We start from the raw sequence: 19,798 nt of genomic DNA on the forward strand, positions 1-19,798 counted from the left end.
AACCTAAGTAAACAGCAGGAGCCTTGCTGGAAGCCAGAAGCCTCAACTGACTGAGTTATTCTGGGGAAATGAAGTAAGTCATGAATTAGAATCCAGTAAATAAGATTCAATTTGGTTTGTTCTAAAGAGAAAAGAATTCTGTAAATCCTAGAATGGCTCAGGTTGGAAGGGACCTCAGAGATGATCTGCTCCAACCTCCCTGCCATGGGCAGGGAAACCTCTCAACCAGACTTGGTAACCCAAGTCCTTACCTAACCTGGCCTTGAACACACCTAGGGAGGAGGCATCCTCAATATCCCTGGGCAGTCTGTGCCAGAGTCTCACCACCCTCACACTGAAGAACTTCTTCCTCAACTCCAGTCTATCCCTGCTCTGCCTCAGCTTCAAACCATTCTCCCTTGGCCTGTCTCTAGACACCCTCAGGAAAAGTTCCTCTGCAGCCTTCCTGCAGGTACTGGAAGGCAATTGGGGTGCTGTGGAGCTTGTGTGGTTGGGGAGGTTTTGGGCAGTGACAGCTGCAGGTGTGGTCTGCAGACCACTTCAGAAGCTGGCTTTGGCCCTTGGCTCATTCTTTCTCCTCTCTGTCCCTCTGCTGAGTCCAGTAAAGAGCAGCATTTGCTGTCTTGGCTCAGCTGCCTTGGTGTTACCTCGTGAAGCACACCAAGGTCATGTGGTTTGCATGGCAGCAGAGGAGCTCTCAGGTGGTGTCTGAGCTGTCAGAGCTTCTCTCTCCCCTGTGATCTCTGAAAGGTTTCTGTGCTGCACATGGTTAAATTAGGATTGGTGTAGTTGTGCCTGTGCTGCTGCTGCTCCTGAAATTGGTACTGTTATATTATTAATATTGCAGATGATGCCAAGAAGGTGTCTTGCATTTAATACAGAACATGAGAAGGTTTGCCTACCCCATATGAAAATTTCAAATTGGAGCTGAAGATGCCTATAAAACTTTAAAAGGGACAAGGTCAGCCTGAAAATCACTTATTTTAAACAGCAGAAAATCATCTATTTTTAACACCAGACTTCCTTCCCTGTACAAATAACATTTCCACCTATTAACATTTGGGGGGAGAAAAAAGGTTTGAAGCAGGATTTTAATTGTGAAACTACTTAGTTGCCATTTGTCTAGGTGCCTGTTAATTTGAGCTCTTTGGGTTGTGAGAGGCATGAGAACTGATCAAAAGCATTTGGCTTCCTGTGGCTCCTGTCTGATCAAACAAGTTCAATTTATCTCGTTCAGAAAAGAATAGAAAACAGATGACTCACTTGCTTTGTACCAATGTCTTTAGTGAGGAGGAAGAAGTGGAGAAGGGGGAACTTCATTAGAGCAAGCAAAGCCCCCCCAAAAAAATTCAGTAATTGAAAATGGAAGTGTAACAAATGCAGAATTCAGCTGAGTGCATGCTTCAAACACTCAGGGTAGTAAAGCACTGGAAGAACTGGAGAGGGGTAATGTGGGGGCTCTCCTCCTGTGGAAGGCTTGAAAGGTGAGCACATCCAAGTTCTGGGTGTTTTTCCCAACTACATTTGCTAAATTGTAAACACAAAAGTGACTGAAATTAGGTAAGAGGCAGGACTAAATGGTTCTTCCAGACTGACTTCATTTCCTAGGAAGCTTGTGGAAAGAATCAGCTCCACCTGTCCAGGCTCTTAACCCTGATGTAGTTTCTCTGTTCTGTGCTCTCCCAATTATATGCCTTCTACTTTGAGGACTCAAAATCAGAAGGGTCTGTACCCATGAGAACATCCCCCCCAGAGAGCATAGCATTTAATCTGAAAGTTCAGAATCTCAGTTTTTACCTTTGCAGAGATGTCTTTTTGTTTCCAGTCAGTGGCTGATGAAGACAGAGTAATGGTGAACTGCTGCCAACTAATCCTTTGTTTCAGGTGGTAGATGTGAGGGGAGAGATTCCAACCTTGCCATGGAGGGTGGATCTGAGGAAGGAGCTCTTCAGTAGGAGGGTGGTGAGACTCTGGAATAGGCTGGCTGCCCAGGGAGGCTGTGGCTGCCTCCTGCCTGGGGGTGTTCAAGGCCAGGTTGGATGAGGCCTTGAGCAGCTGAGTCTGGTTGAGAGGTGTCCCTGCCCATGGCAGGGAGGTTGGAGCACATGATCTCTGAAGTCCCTTCCAACCTGAGCCCTTCTGGGATTTGACTTAAAGCCTTTTCTGGCTGCTTCAAAGAATTGCTGAGCATCTGACTGCAATTTTTGTCTCTAGGAAGTCTACTACAAACATAGTAAATAGTAAGAACCATTTAGTATTCTTAAAAATCTGAGGTTGCTGTGATCCACAACCAGCACTGTTAGAATGAGAATTGGGAAGGTAAATTTAACATCATTTGCAAAGCAGCAAGATAAGGCAGGAGAATCTCAGAAGACAGGGGAGAAGCAAAGTGTGGGCACGGTGTGAAGTGCTGTAAATAACATTCTCTGCATGCCAGTGGGTGCTGAGGAGCTGCTGCTTCATCCACCACTGTGGGGACTGGAGGTACTGTGGAAAGAATCAGAAAGTGGTAGGTGTTGGAAGGGACCCTGGAGATGGAGTCCAATCCCCCTGCCAGAGCAGGATCACCCAGGGCAGGCCACACAGGAGCACATCCAGATGGGGACTTGAAGGTCTCCGAAGAAGGAGACTCCCAAGAAGGAGACTCCACAGCCTCTCTGGGCAGCCTCCTCCAGGGCTCCAGCACCCTCACACCAAAGAAGTTTCTCCTCGGATTGAGGTGTGTTCCAGCTTGTACTTGTTCCTTGTCCTGTCACTGGGCACCACCAAAAAGAGCCTGGCACCTTCATCTTGACTCCTACCCTCAGGTACTTATAGACATTGATCAGGTCCCTTCTCATCCTCTTCCTCTCCAGACTAAACAGCCCCAGGGCTCTCAGTCTTTCCTCATAGCAGAGACATTCAAGCCCCCCAGTCATCCTCATAGCTTCTGTTAGACTTTCTCTAGCAGATTCCTGTCTCTTTTGGACTGGGCAGCCCAAAACTGGCTGCAGTATTCCAGGATGAAATCCTGACTCCTTCTCTGAAGCAGGCTGATCTGGTTTTGCATAGGCAGTAGGGATTCAGACATTTCTTCCTCCCTGAATTCTACATTTATTAACCTGAGCAATTCAAATGTCCCATTTTTAGGACACACAGCTCCTGGAAAGCCACCACTTCTCCCCTCCAGTGTGAAAACCTTTCCTGGGTCAGCAGGAAAGCTCAGCTCTCATTGTCATCCTTGTGTTCCAAAGACAATGCAAAGCCTTTGGAGAAGGTTTTGTGCTTGAGGTTGCAGTGAGAGGGAGGTGAATCAGCTGCTTGCTGTGTCCTGCTAGCCGGAGGCCAGGTTAGGTGTGGCCTGTGCTTCCCTTCCCTGTGCAGCTGCATCTCAGCACCTCGCCCACAGCAGCCTCCCCCTGACAGCAGAACTTGTCAATAGAGAAGCCTTCAGCACTTCATTATTGCTACAACCTGAGTGCATTTGCAAATTGATTGATGTGTGGGAGGAAAGGCAGCTGCTGTTGCAGAAGCCCTCCCCTCTTGAAGCAAAACTAGAAATAACCTGGGGAGCTGTAGGGAGCTGCTGCAGGTGTTGAAGCTTCTCAAGAGGCCTCTTGTCCATTTTCCTTTGATGCTATGTTTTTATCTACTTTTATTTATTCTTATATTTATTCTTCTTTTTCACAAACCAAACTGCTCACTGAAACAGAAAATCACAGAGTTGTTGGAAGAGCTCTCTGAGATCATCTTCATCCAATCTTCAACCCAGTACCACCATGGCCATTAAAACAGGTCCTGAAGTGCCATGGCCACACATTTCTCAAACACCTCCAGGGATGGGGACTCCACCACCTCCCTGGGCAGCCTGTTCCAATCCCTGACCACTCTTGCAGCAAAGAAATTGTTCCTAATCTCCAACCTAAGCCTCCCCTGGCACAATTTCAGGCCATTTCCTCTCTTCCTATCACTTGATGCTAGGGAGAAGAGACCAACCCCTACCTCACTGCAACCTTCTTTCAGGGAGCTGTGAAGAGCAATGAGGTCTCCCCTCAGCCTATTTTTTTTTTTTTCTCCAAATCAAACACCCCCTGTTCCCCAGACCCTCCCCAAGCTTTGTTGTCCTTCTCTGGACTGCTCCAGCACCTCAATGTCCTTCTTGGAGTGAGGGGCCCAAACCTGATCTCAGTAGGTGAGGTGTGGCCTCACCAATGCCAAGTAGAAGGGGAATATGTGACCATGGAAACAATCAGCATGCTCAAGAAAATTACATCTGTACTTCTATATGGGGAGTTAGCAAGCAGCTTTGTATTTCTTGCTGGCTCAGCACCAGAAGAGCTTTAATTAGACCCGTCATGAATGACTGGGAGTGTTTTAAAGGCTATTAATTAACTCAATTACAACAGAAGATTATAATAGCATTATAAGCTCCCATGAAAACAATAGGAAGGGTGTTCCATTGGGTTTATTCCTGAAGATACTTCTGAGGTCCCTCAGCTTCATCTGAAATACTTTGGATAGGATGAGAGGGAATGGACTGAAGCTTGAGGAGGGGAGATTTAGACTGAAGATTAGGAAGAAATTCTTGTGAGGGTGGTGAGACACTGGAACAGGCTGCCCAGGGAGGTTGTGGATGCCTCCTCCCTGGAGGTGTTCAAGGCCAGGTTGCATGAGGCCTTGAGCAACCTGGGCTGGTGGGAGGAGTCCCTGCCCATGGCAGGGGGTTGGAGCTGGATGATCTTTAAGGTCCCTTCCAAACCATTCTATGAATCTATGAGCTCTTCGGTGCTGATAGGGACAACTGCAGACCCACTTCTTGTGCCATCCCACCAAGCCTTCTGTTTGGACTTGGGCTTGGTCTCTCTGAGCTGCTGCTTTACCTGTAAACTGGGGAAAGTCCTTGCAGGGGGGGTGGAGGTGTTTTGTAGCCTGCCTTGCTCAGTGTGTGGTGTTCCCTTGTTGTTCTGCTTTCTGAGCAGTTAGCAGGGCAGCTGAGAGTAAGAATCTGGGAGCTATTTTCAGAACTTAAAGATTCCAGCAGCTCTGGAGTTGTTACTCTTTGTGCTGTGGTAAGAAGGAAAAAAAAAAAAAAAGCAGTGTAGCAGAAGAGGTGTTTGTGGGAAGCATATGGCTCTGACACGAGCTCGGGCTGCAGTCAGTTTTAGATTTGGTTGTAAAACATCTCTGTGCTTTTTGCACTCCCTAGTCAGAGTGTGACATCTTCAGCAGATGGACAGAGCAACTTTCCAGAAGCTGTGGCTTTCCTTGCAGAAGAGATGAGATTCTCATCTGTAAAATTTGTGGAGGAAAACCTCATCTGTCTGAGTGTTGTGTGCTTGGGTGTTAAGGGGGAGGGGGTGAAAATGTGCTGGATATGCAGCTGAGCACTGGAGTTAGTGGTATTCTGGGGCTGTATCTTTGCAGATATAATGTCAGGTCTGCTTCTGTAGGTACTTCAAGCCTTATTTTGTTGCAGAGCCATGGGGAACAAGCTGCTTGTTCTAATCCCTCTCCTCTGTTCTGGCACAGTTGTTTCCTTTCTGTAACCCTGCACTGTCAGGACTGCCTTGCTTTAGTGTTTCTAAATTGCACAGAATCCCAGCATGGGGGGGTTGGAAGGGACCTCTGGAGATATCCAGTCCAACCCCCCTGCTAAAGCAGGGCACCCACAGCAGCTTGCCCAGGAGCACAATGGCCAGGGGGGGTTGGAAGCTCTCCAGAGAAGGAGACTCCACAACTCTCTGGGCAGCCTGCTCCAGGGCTCCAGCACCCTCACACCAAAGAATTTTCTCCTTCTGTTCAGGTGGAACCTCCTGGGTTCCAGTCTGTGCCTCTTGCTCCTTCTCTCAGGGCACCACTGAGAGTGTGGTCCCAGCCTCTTGCCCCTCACCCTTTATCTCTTGCTGAGCATTGTTCAGCTCCCCTCTGGGGCTACTCTTCTGCAGGCTCTCAGCCCCAGGGCTCTCAGCCTTTGCTCCTCACAGAGATGCTCCAGGCCCCTCAGCAGCTTTGTAGCTTCCTCTGGACTCTCTCCAGCTGTTTCCTGTCTTTTTTGAACTGGGCAGCCTAGAACTGGACCCAGTACTCCAGCTGTGGCCTCACTAGGGCAGAGCAGAGGAGGAGGAGAACCTCCCTGAACCTTCTGGTCACAAATTATAGAACCAAGCCTTGTTTCCAACCTTGATTAACCCTGCTGGGATGGCAGAAGTGCCTTTGTTTCTGTCAGTAGCTTTGCTGGCCACCCCTCCCCATTTTCCATCCTCTTGACTATTACAGATTTTGTAAATAGTTTGGAAATGCCACCCTGTGATGTATGGAGCTCTTTAACATTTCTTTGATTTATGTGCACTCTGCTGAAAAAAAGCAGAGGAAGCATATTATTGTGGGGGAAAAAAATGGTGCCAGTCTTCAGGGTTTTTTTCAGTTTTAGTTAAAAGCTGTACTTTTATCAATCAACCTGATAGATTTTTTTTTTTCCCCAAAACATTCATAACTTAACTCTTGGAAACCTGAAGAAATAATTTGACTAAGGGTTTTTTAGTCATGTCTTCCTTTGTTTTTTCAATGTCTAACTTGAGGCTTTGGAATGTTGGACTTGAAGCTTGAGGAGAGGAGATTTAGGCTGGATATTAGGAAGAAGTTCTTTTTTAATCATCATAACAGCACCTGTGTGTTTGCATTTTTGCTTCTTTTTTTATGGGAGGTTAGAGAACCTCTCCTATGGGGACAGGCTGTGGGAGAGTTGGGGCTGTTCAGCCTGGAGAAGAAAAGGCTCTAGGGGGAGACCTTAGAGCAGCCTTTCAGTACCTGAAAGGACTCCAGGAGAGCTGGGGAGGGACTTTTCATAAGGGCTTGTAGGGATAGGGTGAGAGGGAATGGATTGAAGCTTGAGGATGGGAGATTTGGGCTTGAGATTGGGAAGAATTTCTTTGCAGTGAGGGTGGTGAGACTGTGGAACAGGTTGCCCTGGGAGGCTATGGATATCCCTTCCCTGGAGGTGTTCAAGGCCAGGTTGGATGAGGCCTTAAGCAGAAAATGGGTTTAAAGATCGTCCAGCTCCAACCCCATCCAGCTTGGCCTTGAACACCTCTGGTGAGGGGACATCCCCAACCTCCCTGGGCATCCTGTTGCAGTGTCTCCCCACCCTCACTGTAAGAGTTAATTTAGAGTTCTTAATTGATATTTTTGGTTTAGCTGGAGTGAATTTTCAGTGCATCTTGTCAGAGAAGGAAGAGCTCAGACTGCTTCTAGTGAGCAGCAGGGTTGCTCTGTCTCCTAGAAGCCAAGGTGAGGTGTAGGACAGGATTCAGATATCAAGCATTAATTTTTAGACACAAAATACTTGAGTAAGGGCAGAAAAATTGCCTCATGGGTTAAAAAGCTTCAGGTTTGGTGACATCTGGGTGTTGCATGCAGCTGCTGAAGTTTTGACCAATCCCTTGAAGAAAGTGTCACTGAATTTGCTATCTCTGCATGGTAAAAAGCCAAAGACTTGCAAGCAGTATTGGAGTGAAGGGAACATTGATGCAGTCATTCATCAGCAGAACTTCAATGGTTTTGAAAGGAAGGTATGGGAAGAAGGTGCTTGAAGGCTGGAATCTGACACTAATTGAAACAGCACTCTCAGCAAAACCAGGAACTCAAAGACAGTGGAATAAAAATGTGGTGAAGACAGAGAGGATGAAAGAAACGGGGATACATAGCAGTGCATTCCTGTTCCTGTATCTTTGCCTGTCTCAAATCTGAACTTGGTCTTGGGTTCCCTAGCCTTGGGGGGAAGGAAGAGAGGCTTAAGGGAAAAGCAGGATTGCTTGTGAGGGGCATGTGCAGCTGGATGTCCTCAGGATGCTCCTTACTTGCTGGCTTGTTGAGCAGAGGGAGGCAGTGGCACTGTGCCTCTCAGAGAAGCAAACAGCAGCTGTGGCACCTGTGAGGCTGTGAGCAGAAGTGTGAGCTCCTGAGTGTCACAATTCAGCTGGATCAGGGTGTTAGGGAATAGATGCAGTAACTTAAAAAGATGCAAGAACAGCCCAGAAGCTGGACTGATCCTCAGCAGCATGGGCAGCAGGTAGAGGGAGGGGATTTTGCCCCTCTGCTCTGCTGAGACCCTACCTGCAGTGCTGGAGCCCCAGAGGGTTCAGAGGAAGCCATGAAGGTGATCAGAGGGCTGGAGAACCTCTGCTGTGGAGAAAGGCTGAAAGTGTTTGGGTTGTTCATCCTGGAGAAGAGAAGGCTCTGGGGAGTGCTTGGAGCAGCCTTCCAGGCTTTGAAGGAAGCTACAGGAGAGCAGGAGAGGGACTTTGACAAAGGCATGGAGTGGCAGGACAAGAGGTGATGGCTTCAAACTGGAAGAAGCTGGATTTGGAGTAGACATTAGGAGGAAATTCTTCCCCATGAAGGGGGTGAGGCACTGGAAGAGGAAAAACTGTGGAGGTTCCAAGCCTGGAACTGTCCAAAGCCAGGCTGGATGAGGCCTTCAACAACCTGACCTAGTAGGAGGTGTCTCTGCCCATGGCAGGGGGTTGGAATTTGGTTTTTAAGGTTCATTCCAACCCATTCTGTGATTCTCTGAACTTCTGCACAGGGATGGAAACCCAAAAGGCAGGGGGGCAGCCTTTGTTCCCACCATGGATAGGAATTTGTTGATTGAATTTTTTGGAAAACTAGCAGGTGTTTGGGGGGGCATAAATGCTTTAAAATATAAATAGCAGAGTGTCCTAATTAAATTGTAAGGCAGAGCAAAGGGCCAACATTGAGCTTGGGTAGTAACTGTAAAACCTGCAACCCACTTCCACCAAGGAATACCACTGAGTAAAGGAATTGGAGACTACTCCTTTTGTTTCTTGCTGCTGTTTTGGCTAAGTGAAGAATTCAGCTATCCTGAAATGATCAAACATTGTTTGGAGCAAAGGAGAATTTCCAAACCAGCCTCATTATGTCTGAGAGAAGCTTAAAAAAAAAAAAAAAATCTCAATTAAGGTGGTGTAATTTCTCTCTTCCCTGCTTTAGTCTGCAGAGATGAAACTCGGGGAGGGTCCTGCTTGCTTGCTCCTTGCTCTTTTCAAAAGAACCAGGAGAGTTTTATCATAATGGGCAAATCCCTTGTTAGCTGCAAGGGAGAGAGCTTAATGATGAGGAGCAGAGCTCTGAGCACCTTGAAAGGAGCCCAACGTGCACGTGTTTGGTGGCACAGGGAGCTGCAGGGTTGGGGGAGTGTCTGGCAGCCACCTCTGTAAAACTCCATTTCTTGGAGGAATGGGAATGAAAAAACCATAAAGGCCAATGGCTTCCCTGGGGGCATCAAGAAGAGTGTGGCAAGCAGGTTGAGGAGGTTCTTCTCCACCTCTGCTGTGCCCTAGTGAGGCCACAGCTAAATTATTGTGTCCAGTTCTGGGCTCCCCAGTTCAAGAAGGATAAGGACTTGCTGGAGAAGGTGCAGCAAAGGGCTACAAAGATGCTGAGGGGACTGGAATGTCTCTGTGATGAGGAAAACTGAGACAATTGGGGCTGTTTAATCTGGAGAGGAGCTGCCTGAGGGGGGATCTCACCAATGCTGATCAATACTTCAAGGTGGGTGTCAAGAGGATAGGACCAGGGTGTTTTCAGCATTGCCCAGTGACAGAACAAGGGGTAACAAGCACAAACTTGAACATCAGAAGTTCATCTGAACATGAGGAGTACATTCTGTAATTTAAGGGTGCTGGGGCCCTGGAGCAGGCTGTCCAGAGAGGTGGAGTCTCCATCTCTGGAGACATTCAAAGCCTTCCTGGAAGTGTTGCTGTGTGACCTTCTCTAGGTTGACCCTTCCTTGGCAGGGGGCTTGGACTTGATGATCTCCAGTGGTTCCTTCCAACCCCTACCATTCTGTGATGACTATCTCTATCTAAGAAGATGCTTCTATGTGTGAGGTCAGGTATTAACATGAGAATGGTGAAAACACCTGAGCAGGGAATGAGGATCATGAAGAAAAGTCCTTCTTTTGATCTCACTCTCCAAAGCAAACCTGCTTTAAAAGCTCTGAATAACGATGATGCCTACCATGGAGGTGCAGCTGTCAGTTGACAGAATCAGTTGTACATGCTCCAGGTGATTATTTCCCCCCCTCCCCTCCCCCTTCATGTCTTCTTCCTACCCAACCAATTTTTTCCAGCATTAAATGGCCTTGTCAGTAAGTGGAGTGTAATGACTTGTTTGGTCAGCAGTCAGCACATGCAAAACCTCCAGCCCATGAATTATGGAAAGTAAAGACCTTCAGACCCAGCATGATTCTAATGAGGAAGCTTTAATTTGAGAAGTTTTAAATTAGCACCATGAAACATGTGTGCAGGTTCAGAACATCACCCAAAGTGCTCTCCTGCAGGCCAAGATCTCAGCTGTCACCAGCCAGTGCTCTTGTTCAAAGCCTTTGGTTGTAGCAGGAGTTCTCAGCTCCAAACCTTACAGACCTCCTGCAGGAGGCAGTGTGATCTTTTGGGGGGATCATAGAATGGCTCAGGTTGGGAGGGACCTCAGAGATCATCTACTCCAACTCCCCTGCCATGGGCAGGAACACCTCTCAGCTAGACTCAGCTGCTGAGGGCCTCGTCCAACCTTGAACACCCCCAGGGAGGAGGCAGCCACAGCCTCCCTGGGCAGCCTGTTCCAAAGTCTCACCACCCTCACACTGAAGAACTTCTTCCTCAGCTCCAGTCTAACCCTGCTCTGCCTCAGCTCCATACCATTCCCCTTTGGCCTGTCTCAGACACCCTCAGGAAAAGTTCCTCTGCAGCCTTCCTGTAGGATCCCTTCAGGTCCTGGCAGGCAGCTCTGAGGTCCCCCTGGAGCCTTCTCCTCTCCAGACTGCACACCCCCAGCTCCCTCAGCCTGTGCTCACAGCAGAGCTGCTCCAGCCCTTGGATCATCTTTGTGGCCTCCTCTGGACTCTCTCCAGCAGCTCTGTGTCCTTCTCCTGCTGGGGACAGCAGAACCAGAGGGCAGTATTCAAGGTGTGGTCTCTCAGTAGCAGATGAGTGCTTCTCATCCAGGGATGGGGGCAGTGGTTCTTGTTTCTGGTTAAGAAGGGACTCACCAGGGTAAGACAAGTAAAAGATATTCTATGATTAACTTTTAAAACCATATGAATGCTTCTGGAACGAACTGCTGGGTGTATTTCTCTAATGCAGCCTCTCTTTAACTAGTTGAGGTGAATGCCAAAGATATCTCTGCTGTGAATGGAGGGATTGCCCTCCTTACAATCACAACTGTGAGAAATGTGACTCCAAAGTGTGAGCTCTGTGGTGATGTTTCACTGAGTGAGGAAGATTGAGAGCTGTTAATCTCTGAATGTGCTTCTCAGCTACTGAGGAACACCCTGAAAATGTGAATTAAAGCACCTGTGAAACATTGGTGGTGATCAACCTCACAATGAGCTGGCAGTGCCCTCATGCAACCCAAAAGGCAAATCATGTCCTGGGCTGCATCCAGGAGAGTGTGGGCAGCAAGGCAAGAGAGAGGATTCTGCCCCTTGATGCTGCTCTGCTGAGACCTCACCTCCAAACCTGCCTCCAGTTCTGGTGTCCCCAGCAGGAGAAGGACACAGAGCTGTGGAGTGAGGCCAGAGGAGGCCACAAAGATGATCCAAGGCTGGAGCAGCTCTGCCATGAGGACAGGCTGGGGGTGTTCAGCCTGGAGAGGAGAAGGCTCCAGGGGAACCTCAGAGCTGCCTGCCAGGACCTGAAAGGATCCTGCAGGAAGGCTGCAGAGGGAATTTTCCTGAGGGTGTTTAGAGACAGGCCAAGGGGGAATGGTATGGAGCTGAGGCAGAGCAGGGTTAGAGTGGAGCTGAGGAAGAAGCTCTTCAGTGTGAGGGTGGTGAGACTCTGGCACAGGCTGCCCAGGGAGGCTGTGGCTGCCTCCTGCCTGGGGGTGTTCAAGGCCAGGCTGGAGGAGGCTTTGAGCAACCAAGTCTAGTAGAGAGGTGTCCCAGCCCATGGTGGGGAGGTTGGAGCAGATGATCTTTGAGGTCCCTTCCAATCTGAACCATTCTGTGGTGTAAGAGACCACATTGCCATTGACAGAGAAGAATAAGGAATTTAAAGAAGAACAAGATGTAAAAACAATGCAAGTTCTGTTTTTTATTTACCCTCAGGTAAAGCTTTTGTGTGTACTGAAGTGTTACATTCAGTCCTTTTCCTATATCCTTGAGAACTGGAGCCTTTTGATTTTATTTTTTTTTTCAAATGTGGAATTCACACATTTTACTTGGAACCACAGTTTGAAGAAAAAATATCAGCTATCATGAGACTCATCAGAAAGCTGTACAAGCTGGCACTGGTGTAGATCCTGGCTGCTAAGTGTTATACATTGATTTTTAGAGGGTTTTTTTGTGGTGGTGGTGGTGCTGGATTTTATTTCTTCATTTTCTGAAATAGATTGTTTCATCTGCATGTATCAGGGAGAAAAAAAAATATCAATCTTGTTGAAATTTTACAGAGGAATGTTTCATTAGGTAGTAAAGAGTTTAGCTTAACAGGAAGCAGTTGGAATTCCCCAACCTGAAAGAAGTGGATTTTTGCTGCAATAGAGCCTCTGAATGCTGGGGAATTCTGGAGCTGCTACTCCAGAAATGATTTGCAGTTCCACCTGGTGCTGCAGCAGTGCTGGGGTGCAGCGAGTGGTTGGCATCTTGGGTTCATAGAATGGGTTGGGTTGGAAAGGACCTTCAAGATTATCCAGTTCCAACCCTCTACCATGGGCAGGGACACCTCCCACCAGCCCAGGTTGCTCAAGGCCTCATCCAGCCTGGCCTTGAACACCTCCAGAAAGGGGACATCCACAACCTCCCTGGACAACCTGTTCCAGTGTCTCTCCATCCTCCCTGTAAAGAATTTCTTTCTCATCTCCAGTCTGTCTCTTCTCTTTCAGCTCAAAGCCATTGCGTCTCACCCTGTCACTCCATGCCCTTCCCACAAGTCCCTCCCCAGCTCTCCTGTAGCCCTCTTCAGCCTAGTGGAAGGCTGCTCTGAGGTCTCCCTGGAGCCTTCTCTTCTCCAGGCTGAACAGCCCCAACTCTCTCAGCCTGTCCCCATAGAGGAGTTTTTAGTTTTGCTTCTGTTCCTCTGAAGAAATGATGAAGAAACAATTCTCCAACCTCTTGAGTTAGGACCCCCCCAACAAAAGACTGCACTTTGTGATGCTTTAATAATGCATAAATCAAGCTGGACAGAAGCTGTCTGTCAGTTTTATTAACTTTGACCTTTTCTCCCATTATAAGGAAGATTTGGTAAATATTTAATGGCCCTTATAGATCTTGCCAGTTGGATTTGCTTTCCTAGGAGTAAAGGTAGATTATAGCCTAATCACTAGCAGGCAGCCTTCAAGGGCAGAATTGGTCCTTTGGAGTAGTTATTTTTAATTCCTTTTCTTTTATGCCTGACCATTAAATGTTTGATTTGCCACGAGGTTCTGAAATAGTTTTAAAAGGCTGGGTTTGAAGTGGAGCTGCGATCAGCACCTGTCATGATGTCCATCACTGACTGAGTGTCCAAATCATGGCTCTGTGGCTGACCTGCCTGTTGGTGCCTTTCTGCACAGTGGTCACAAGCGAGCTTAGATTCACACAAGTGAACCTAGAAAGGTTGAGACTGGAGATGAGGAAGAAATTCATTCCAGTGAGGGTGGAGAGACGCTGAAACAGGTTGCCCAGGGAGGCTGTGGATGCCTCCTCCCTGGAGGTGTTCAAGCTTGGATGAGGCCCTGAGCAACCTGGGCTGGTGGGAAGTGTCCATGTCTATGGCAGAGGGTTGGAACTGGATGGTCTTTGAGAGCCTTTCCAACCCAAACCATTCTTTGAATCTATGAACAGTGTCAGCAGCACAAAATGGCTGAAGGAGGGCTGCTCGTAATGGGATGCAAGAAGAACTGGGAAAAGGCTGAGTTGGGGATGGGTCTTGTGCCAGAGCTGTCTCTCCCTTTAATTCCCTGTGTATTGCACTCCCTGCATTTTCTGCTAGTGAAGATTGAAAACCGAGCCCCTGACACTTTGAAACATTGCCTCTCACACATCTGCTGTCCAGTGCTCTCATTGATTTTCTTCATTTCAGAAATCTGTCAGAGAAAACCAAATTTGTGCAGAATTTCTTGCTCTAAGTGGAGCTCTTGGGGCAATCCAGTCCCCCCTTCTCTGGCCCTTCGTTCTCTTCCCATTAGCAGTGTGATGTGTCTTCGTGTTGTGCCATGGCCATGAGCGTGTGGCAAAGCAGCCAAGGAAATCAGGAGCCTGCTCAAAAGCCTCCTGGATGCTCTCAGCTCTCACCCTGGAGTCAGATTGGCTCACAGGAGAGCTTGGCTCATTCCGCTAGCTGTAGATCACTACCAGGCTTTGTTTTCCTCGCTTTCATAGATTCATAGAATCGCAGAAGAGGTTGGGTTGGAAAGGACCTTAAAGATCATCCAGTTCCAACTCCTTGCCATGGGCAGGGACACCTCCCACTACAGCAGGTCATTCATGGCCTTGAACACCTCCAGGGAGGGGGCATGCATAGCCTCTCTGGGCAACCTATTCCAGTGTCTCCCCATCCTCACTGCAAAGAATTTCTTTCAGTCCATACCCTGTAGCTTTCTCTAAGACCTCTGTTTTCTCAACGCTTCTAAGCCTTCTCTAACTCCAGCCTTTTTCTTAGGTGCAGACCATGGGAGCAGAATTGTTAAGGTGCTGCACAGGTCCCCTTGCTCAGAACAAATCTTGAGACAAGTTGAGGATCACCTTGACGTGGGCTCTAGAGTGATGAAGGAAATTGCATTTGTCTGGTGCTGAATCTTGGAAACTGAGATGCTAAGAGTGGGAATTGCAGGTGTTGGGAGGTGAGCTTGGAACCTGTTGCATCTGAAGCTGGTTTCAGTTCAGACCCAGCACTTGAGCTGCTCTTCAATCTGGTAGCAGTGGGAATGAGCTCAAAATCTTGCAGATTCATGTTGTGCCCTTGATAAATTTGTCTTTCATTGTCAAGTGAAAGAAAAAGGCAGAGGAGAAAGCTGCTGAATGTCAGTCTTGCTGCACTGCTCCAGAGACGTGCTCACAAGGTTTTTCTGTACAGGGGGAGAAAGTTGTCTGTGGATGGTTTGTGGATTCTGTTTTCAGAAGAAAAGCTGAGTGTGAGTTCTAAAAAGCTGGCTTGCCTGGTGAAAGGACTGCAGTTCTGCCTCCTTTCTTCTTCCAAAAAGGAAGAAAGCTTCATCCCTTGGGAGAAGAAACAGGCTGAACAAGCAAGCCCAAGATTGAGGAGAGTTAGTACTTGAGGGGAGGGCTTTGATAGCTCACCTTGCTTGCCCTGTAGCATAATTTCCTTCTAACACGTATTTCACAGCAGCCTTTTTCAATATGCTTTTGTTGGCATCATCTTGCATCCAAGCTAGAGGCAGGGAGTACCATACCAGCTCACCTGGGAGTCCTGGTGGGCAGCAATGTGCCCTTGTGGCCAACAGGGCCAATGGTGTCCTGGGGTGCAGCAAGAAAAGTGTGGCCAGTAGGTTTGGGAAAGTTCTCTTCCCCCTCTACTCTGCCCTGGTGAGACCACACCTGGAATACTGGGTCCAGTTTTGGGCTCCCCAGTTCAAGAGGGACAGGGGTCCTGCTGGAGAGAGTTCAACAGAGGCTACGAGGATGGAGAAGGGACCTTGAACATCTCTGCTGTGAGGAAAGGCTGAGAGCCCTGAGGCTTTATAGCCTGGAGAGGAGAAGGCTGAGAGGGAATCTGATCCATGTCTATAAATACCTGAGGGGTGGGTGTCAGGAAGAAGGGGCCAGGCTCTCTGTGGTGGTGCCCAGTGATAGGACAAGGAGCAATGGGTAGAAGCTGGAACCCAGGAGGTTCCACCTCAACATGAGGAGAAAATTCTTTGATACGAGGGTGCTGGAGCCCTGGAGCAGTCTGCCCAGAGAGGTTGTGGAGTCTCCTTCTCTGGAGACTTTCAGAACCCACCTGGATGTGTTCCTGTGACCTGCCCTGGGTGACCCTGCTCTGGCCATGGGGTTGGACTCAAATCTCTGGAGGTCCCCTCCAACCCCTACCCTCCTGTGATTAACTTGCTGGCTGTAATTTGAGCAGGGTGGTAGGGAAGGTAGAGGTGTGAGAGAGAGAGCACTGCAGAGTCCATGCCCTCAGCTGTCTGGTTTTCCTCCCCAGCTGCAGTACCACGCCGGGCTGGCATCTGGCCTTTTGAACCAGCAGTCTCTGAAGCGTTCAGCCAACCAGATGGGAGTGTCAGCCAAACGCAGGCCCAAGGCACAGCCAACAACTCTGGTCCTGCCTCCTCAGTAAGTCATGGAATGTTCTCAGGAGCTTGCATGGGGGAGGATTTCTTTTTTAACTCCTGACTTTTAATGATTGATTCTTTTGCATCATCACAGTAGCAGCTTTGTGCTTGCCTTTCTGATTTGTGTAAGGTGGGCTGGAGAACCTCCCCTGTGGGGACAGGCTGTGGGAGCTGGGGCTGTTCAGCCTGGAGAAGAGAGAGCTCCAGGGAGACCTTAGAGCAGCCTTCCAGTACCTGAAGGGGCTCCAGGAGAGCTGGGGAGGGACTTTGGACAAGGGCTTGGAGTGATAGGACAAGGAGCAATGGATTGAAGCTGGAAGGGGAGAGATTGAGACTGGAGATTGGGAAGAAATTTTTTGCAGTGAGGGTGAGGAGACACTGGAACAGGCTGCCCAGGGAGGTTGTGGATGTCTCCTCCCTGGAGGTGTTCAAGGCCAGGATGAGGCCTTGAGCAACCTGAGCTGGTGGGAGGTGTCCCTGCCCATGGCAGGAGAGTTGGAACTGACTGAGCTTTAAGGTCCTTTCCAACCCAAGCCATTGTGTGAATGTCTGAATCATCCTTCTTGGCTGGGTGGGCTGCCACATGGAAACATGATTTCATTTCTTCTGCTTATGGAGGCACTGTGAGAACAGAAATGTTGCAAGGATTTCATCTTTGCAGCAGGTCCTAAGTGTTTACCACATGAGATTGTCATTGGGGAATGATGTTCCCCTGATCAGTATGACTTGAAGCTTCAAGTAGGACTTTTCTGAAGGTCCTAAAAGGCTGAAGCCTAAAAGTCTTTGGTGTGAGAGCTTTCTGGACAAACGTCTGCTCAGAGTCCATCTGTTCACCATCTGTTAATTCTGAGTTGGATCTAAACCTCTTTTACAGGTGACAAGCAATTATGAGGACACTTAGAAATTGTTTGAGGACACAGAGTATCAACACTTCAGGCACTCTGTGTACTGGTGCCAAAACCACACAGAGATGTCCACAACTAAGCTTATAAATTACTAAAAGTGCTTTAAAATATTTAGTTCCCTATAAGAAAATGATTATTCTGAAGAAAATGGTGTGCTCAGCAATTATTCAGGGCACTGAGCAGCCTTGGAGCTTTGGGAAGTGCTCACAGGACAAGGCACTGATGGACAAACACTGCTGCTGAAAACTGTCCTCTTGTAATAACAGCCCCTGTTGGCACCAAAGTGCCCAGCCCTGCACTGCTGACACCTCACCTGGAGTACTGCAGCCAGCTATGGGACCCCCAGCATCAGAGAGACATGGCCCTGCTGGTGCAGGTCCAGAGGAGGCCATGAAGGTGATCAGAGGGCTGGAGCATCTCTGCTGTGAGGACAGGCTGTGAGAGAGTTGGGGCTGTTCAGCCTGGAGAAGAGAAGGGAGACCTTAGATTAGCCTTCCAGTACCTGATTGGGGCTACAGGAGAGCCAGGGAGGAACTTTTTATAAGGGCTTGGAGTGATAGGATGAGAGGCAATGGGTTGAAACTGGGGCAGGGGAGATTTAGGTTGAACATCAGGAGCAAGCTGTTCATGGTGAGAGTGGTGAACCACTGGAACAGGTTGCCCAGGGACGTGGTTGAGGCCCCATCCTTGGAGACATTCAGGATCAGACTTGATGTGGCTCTGGGCAATCTGTTCTAGTTAGAGGTGTCCCTGTAGGCTGCAGGGGGTTTGGACAAGATGCACTTTGAGGGTCCCTTCCAGTGGGATACAGTCTTTGAGTCTGTGAAGTGTAGAGCATCTTCCTTATATGAAATGAGGGGGAAAAAAAGTGACTCGCCAGAGAAAGCTTTCCCCCTGTCTATTAACTTTACAGAGCTGCCAATTCAACAAGCCATAAACAGTTGTATTGCTTCACCAGTACAGCAAACAGCAGGGGTTTGAGGGGCAGCTCTAGCAGAACTAGGGACTTGGTGTTCTCTGACATCTGGGAAAGAACAGGGATGCCCTGGGACAGGATGGTCAATGAGATTCCTTCCTTTGCTGGGCTGTCAGGTTTGTCCAGAGCTGAACATGGACACCTCCAAGGCTCTAACCCAGGGTCCTGTGCTCCCAGCTGTCAGAGAGTCATAGACTGGTAGGGATTCCTGTGCTGTGGACTGGAAATGAGAAGCTCTAGTTTGTCACTAGTAGATATCTGGAACAGCAGCAGCAATTTTGATTCAAAAAGGTGTTTTCAAAAAGGAAGGTCTCTGCCCCATGCATCACTACCAGAACATTCCCAGCCTCTCTGTTTTCATTATCTGATGGCTTCTAAAGGTGCTGAACAGTTCTGAAGATCTTTTTGGTGGTGAGTTTTGCTTTCCAGAATTGGTTTTCACTGGCTCAAAGTGCAGAAAGGAATCCAAGATTGATCAGTGTCTCATTTCTAGCCAAATGTAGCTGTATGAGAAGATGACTAACTGCTGGCTGCTCTGTCCCTCCTTCTGTCTACTATTAACAAGCCATCTCCCTGTACTTGCTAATAGATGCATTCCCTCACATGCTTCTCATCTGGCTGCTGGTTCCTTCCTTCTGGTAAAGAATCTCAAAGCAGTGCTTACTGAAGTGCTGAGAGCTGTCAGCTCCTTCCAAGTAACTAGGAAAGCACAGGCATCCAACCTTCTGAAAACCAGGAGGGCTTCAGCTGCTTGGAAAATCAATACATACAAGAAATGATGGCTCTTCATTTCCCCTCAATTAATCAAAGTTAAAGTTAATTAAAGATTGGCAGTGCTTCTCAAAAGCAAATTCCCAGTTAGGAGGATAGGCTGAGGGAGCTGGGGTTGTGCAACCTGGAGAAGACAAGACTCCAGGGGGACCTTAGTGCTGCCTACCAATACCTGAAGGGATCCTGCAGGAAGGCTGCAGAGGGACTTTTCCTGAGGATGTCCAGAGGCAGGCCAAGGGGGAATGGTTTGGAGCTGAGGCAGAGCAGGGTTAGAGTGGAACTTAGGAAGTAGGAGGGTGGTAAGGCTCTGGAACAGGCTGCCCAGGGAGGTGGTGGAGTCCCCATCCCTGGAGGTGTTCAAGAAACCTGTGGCCATGGTGGTGTTGGGCTGCTGGTTGGACTGGATGATCTTAGAGGGCTTTTCCAACCCCAACAATTCTAAGATTCTATGAACTCTGAACTATGCTTTGGGGCCTCCAGTTAGAAGGACTGAGGAACAGAAGAGCCAAGTGTGTGGCTCTGGTTTCCATTTTTGAGAAAAGTCATCAGAAGTTCTTTGTGTACTTCTCCAATTCTTCTTTCCCCCACCTGGCAAAGCTGCCTTAAGTATCAATATTCATTAAATACCACCGAGATGATAATGTAATAAAGCAATAATCCTCAGACCCACAGCTCTACTTCTCTCCAGAAGAGCTGAGATTGAGGATATAATTAAAAATTAAAACTCTGTTTGCATTCTGGAAGATGGAGATGTCTTTTTTGGACATGGTGGGGAATTGTATTAATAAGGAAGAGATCAGTTTCCAATAACTTTCAATACTGGGAGCTCATTTAATATCCCTCTTCACGTTTAAGTTGCTCCTGGTTGTTCCTT

General features: G+C 48.2%; 1 protein-coding gene across 2 annotated transcripts in view; it reads left to right on the forward strand.

Annotated features, from left to right (window-relative positions):
* The window catches only part of MED27 (mediator complex subunit 27), a 94,709-nt gene that overhangs the window by 23,522 nt on the left and 51,389 nt on the right, over positions 1-19,798 (forward strand). For both annotated transcript variants that reach the window (XM_054393372.1, XM_054393373.1), the window contains exon 3: positions 16,143-16,273. In XM_054393372.1, the coding sequence (XP_054249347.1) occupies positions 16,143-16,273 (131 nt within the window). The remainder of the gene's footprint in view (positions 1-16,142; positions 16,274-19,798) is intronic.

The sequence above is a fragment of the Indicator indicator genome, chromosome 28, assembly GCF_027791375.1.
Source record: "Indicator indicator isolate 239-I01 chromosome 28, UM_Iind_1.1, whole genome shotgun sequence".
In the NCBI taxonomy this organism is placed as follows: domain Eukaryota; kingdom Metazoa; phylum Chordata; class Aves; order Piciformes; family Indicatoridae; genus Indicator; species Indicator indicator.